The 3,545-nt window shown below is 33.8% G+C and overlaps 2 protein-coding genes across 3 annotated transcripts; one reads left to right on the forward strand and one right to left on the reverse strand.

The window, feature by feature from the left end:
- The first annotated feature begins 1,170 nt into the window (after positions 1-1,170).
- LOC104707376 (RNA polymerase II transcriptional coactivator KELP) lies at positions 1,171-2,775 on the forward strand. Of its 2 annotated transcripts, XM_010423709.3 has the most exons (3): positions 1,171-1,681; positions 1,816-1,921; positions 2,477-2,775. In XM_010423709.3, the coding sequence occupies exons 1-3, from the start codon at positions 1,370-1,372 to the stop codon at positions 2,566-2,568; spliced, it is 510 nt and encodes a 169-aa protein (XP_010422011.1). In that variant the 5' UTR covers positions 1,171-1,369; the 3' UTR covers positions 2,569-2,775. The 2 variants fall into 2 exon arrangements, with proteins under 2 accessions (XP_010422011.1, XP_087319411.1); XM_087463285.1 differs by lacking the exon at positions 1,816-1,921 and having other exon boundaries at positions 1,289-1,681.
- Positions 2,776-2,841: 66 nt separating this feature from the next.
- Positions 2,842-3,545, reverse strand: LOC104707377 (uncharacterized). The gene has a single exon (XM_010423710.3). It carries the CDS (start codon positions 3,416-3,418, stop codon positions 2,993-2,995), a length of 426 nt encoding a protein of 141 aa, XP_010422012.1. The 5' UTR covers positions 3,419-3,545; the 3' UTR covers positions 2,842-2,992.

Consider the following 3,545-nt stretch of genomic DNA (forward strand, 5'->3'; position numbering starts at 1 on the left):
GTGCATAGAACAGAGTGTAATACTACTTGTAGATAAAGAAAATGATAACTCAAGTAAATTAAATAGAAGTTTTGAAATTGTCATGTCATGTGCAATTTGTAACATCCCAAACATTATAAGTAAAAAAAATCAAAGAAATATGTGAGCAATAATTTCGGAAGAAAAGACATATGATTTATCTTCTTTTGTTGGATAATAGAGAGATATATGTCTTAACATGATCTCTCAATCCATCTCTGAACTTAGTCATTTGACTCATATTGAGTGTGTAAACAATAACATGTGAAAAATAATCTAAGGGTCTGAATTGCGGCATATTTGGTTGTGCGGGACAAAAGATTTAGTTGTGCGGTACGGTTCCAACTGCGGTTTATTCAGAAGAAATATATTTGTAGGACAAGTGGGGTTAATACAAAATAAACGGTATAAAATAATATTTGATTGGTAAAACTACTAATTGCGGTTCACAATAAAATATTATATATTTATATATATGTATATATTTTATTATTATAACAATAATTGTATGAATAAATTAGTAAAAATAAAAATAATTAATATAATTGTAATCTATTACTTTGTGTTAGTAAAAAATATTTGGAAACTTAGAAAACATAATAAAGTAAATCATACATGAGATTTTTTTAATAATTCAAATTAATGAGTATGGTTAACATATAACTAACTATTAAAATATGTGTTGATTATTTAACTTTCTTTCACTCAACATAAATTATATATTAAAAATATATATATTACTGTTGTATGTGCGTTTTTTCCAATAAACGTTAGGTAATAGGTGAGTGACCAAATAATAGTGGTCCATGAGTTAATTATCTTGTTTCAAAAACCGCGAACAGTTTCTGATTCTCTTTTTTGAAAAAATGCAAATAACCAAAAAAAATTATGATGGGTGAATAATATAACTTTCATAAAAACGCTCTTTGAAATCCGCGTTACTAGTGTCTCCAATCAAGGTCTATGTATCAATCACCAATAGGAAAAAAAATATAACACTTTAAGAATATGTGTTATATACTAAATTGAAAGTAATAATTGTAAATTTTTATCCCCAAACTGAAAAAGAACTTTTTTTTAAAAAAGACCAATAATTGTGTGTCATTTGTCTATTTTGTTCGGTTTACGATTTTGATTACGCAATTCATCTCCGTACCGTACCGACTAGATATATCGGTTAACGTAAGCAAAGTGACCTAAATTAGGTTGCCACGAGGGATAACATAAACGGCAATAAAACGGCGCCGTGTTAATCCCCACCCACCAAATAAAAAATCTCCGATAACCCGATTTAGTTAAAAACTCTATTCACCGATATCAAAATCACGACGGAGAAAAAACCCTAAAAAAAATGGAGGTAGAGACGAAGGAGAAGATCAAGAGAACAGTGAGAGAGATACTAAAGGAATCGGATATGAAAGAGATGACAGAGTTCAAAGTTCGTCAACTCGCTTCGGAGAAACTCGGTATCGATCTCTCTGAGATTTCTCACAAAGCTTATGTACGAAGCGTTGTGAACTCGTTCCTCGACGAAGAGAGATTGAAAGGTCCTGATGAAACAGAGGTGAATGAGAAAGAAGAAGAAGAAGGAGAAGGAGATGGTGGAGGAGGTAAAGGAGCAAGCAAAGAGTTGGATGATGACGGCGATCTCATCATTTGCCGGGTTCGATTTCATTGCTCTCTTCCTTCAATTTCGATTCTTGATTTTGCTCGAATGGTCGTGAAATTAGTTCAATTGTGAGTTGAGTTATGATTTTGCTGTTGTTGTTGTGTGGGGTTCTGTGTGTTGGTGTATAGCTATCGGATAAGAGAAGAGTGACGATTCAGGAATTTAAAGGAAAGACTTTGGTTTCCATTAGAGAGTATTACAAGAAAGATGGCAAAGAACTTCCCACTTCTAAGGGTACTTTTGAAAGCAAATCTCTCTCCTCTACATCTTCTAATAACAATTTTTGTTACCAAAATCTCGACTTCTCTGTCCAAATGCATCTTCTATTGAGCATCAGAGTGTGTGTTTTGTGTGAAAAAAAAAATGTTTCTTTTAAAGTTGCCACTTTTTGAGTTGCATCAGTGTGATTTTAAAGTCAATGGAGGGGACTGAGAGTTGCTATTGTTTAAGTATAGGCTGAAAAGGTGATTTACTGATTAGAAACCATTTTGGCTGATAAGTTTTTTGGGGAAGTTGACTTGAATGTTTCGTCAGTTGAACTTTTTAATCGTAGTTTAGTCTAACCTCACATGTTTTGAGTTTGTTTTGTATTACAGATTTTAGACTCTTTTTATTTTTCATATGATTTTTTTTTAGTATTTTTTCGAGAATTTGAATTTCTGCTAGTCCTCATATTTTGAGTAACTCTATAATGTATATTTGGTTTCAACCATTATTCTCAATATCAACAATAGTGAGACAATGTTCTTGATCCATTTCCTGTCACTGATATATTGTATTGTTATCCAGGAATCAGCTTAACTGATGAACAATGGTCAACTTTCAAGAAAAACATTCCAGCTATCGAAAAAGCTGTCAAGAAAATGGAATCGCGTGTCTGAAGAACATGTGGGTACTCCTTCTCTAAACATGTGTCTACTTAATTAATGGGTTCTAGTGTTGATTGTTTCATGTAACTGCGTTTTCCTTTTGTTTCTCTTTCTTGAATTGGTCGTAATGTGTTTCCCTCTCAAGGACTCAGCAAACAAGCTATTATTTCCTGAGTAGGAGTAAACATTTCGGTTTATGATGAGTGGATTCCTACAAAACCGAAACTTTACCAAACAAAAACCAAAACGGAAGTTGAACAAACCGTGACCATAACCAAACGAAACTGAACTGAAGTAGATATTCATCCAAACAGAAAGAATACGAATACCCTCTTTTATGTCTTTTGTTTCCTTTCCGAAACAAGTTTACCTTTTGTACATTATACACTTTTGCTTACAAGGATTACAAATGAGAAACGCTGCACAAAATTCAAACCTAACAGAAGTATTTCTCATTGTTTTTTCGGGACCAGGACGTTAAGCTTTTAACTCTGACCATATCCGAGGCAGAGGTTGAAGAAACTAAAGCTTCTGCCGCAGCATACTGAAGCTGATCAATCAAAGCGTGTGTATTGCCTTCAACCGCCAAAATCTCTTTCAGCTGCTTACTTTCCATCACAACTTTCGCTTTCCAAACTCCGTTCCTTCTTTGCGGCGACACTTGAATCTTCGGCCCAACTCCTATAGGGCTTGGCGTACCTTGTCCAACAAGGTACCCTAAGGATTTCTTTCTGGTTATTGGCAACGAGGTGCATCTCCTGCTTCTGTAATATTCTTCCATTATATCTCTTCTGGAATCTATGTCAACTACGTTGACGAAACCACCACCATCGGATACTGCTCTATGTGAACAATTCCCCATCTTCACACACAAAAAAACTAAAATGAAGAAAGAAAAGGATAGCAGATTTGATTTGACTGTTTTTGGTTCAAGAATCAAGATAGGTTTATAAATACTAAAATAGAGAGTAACTCTCGGACAAAAGATA

Source organism: Camelina sativa, chromosome 8, assembly GCF_030686135.1.
Source record: "Camelina sativa cultivar CO46 ecotype springtype chromosome 8, ASM3068613v1".
Classification (NCBI taxonomy): Eukaryota; Viridiplantae; Streptophyta; class Magnoliopsida; order Brassicales; family Brassicaceae; genus Camelina; species Camelina sativa.

Excerpts from the sequence above, each read along its gene's own strand:
- LOC104707376 (XM_010423709.3), top strand. The coding sequence starts at position 1,370 with ATGGAGGTAGAGACGAAGGAGAAGATCAAGAGAACAGTGAGAGAGATA. Across the intron at positions 1,682-1,815 it reads GCGATCTCATCATTTGCCGG|CTATCGGATAAGAGAAGAGT; the intron begins GTTCGATTTCAT and ends GTTGGTGTATAG. Across the intron at positions 1,922-2,476 it reads AGAACTTCCCACTTCTAAGG|GAATCAGCTTAACTGATGAA; the intron begins GTACTTTTGAAA and ends ATTGTTATCCAG.
- LOC104707377 (XM_010423710.3), bottom strand. The coding sequence starts at position 3,418 with ATGGGGAATTGTTCACATAGAGCAGTATCCGATGGTGGTGGTTTCGTC.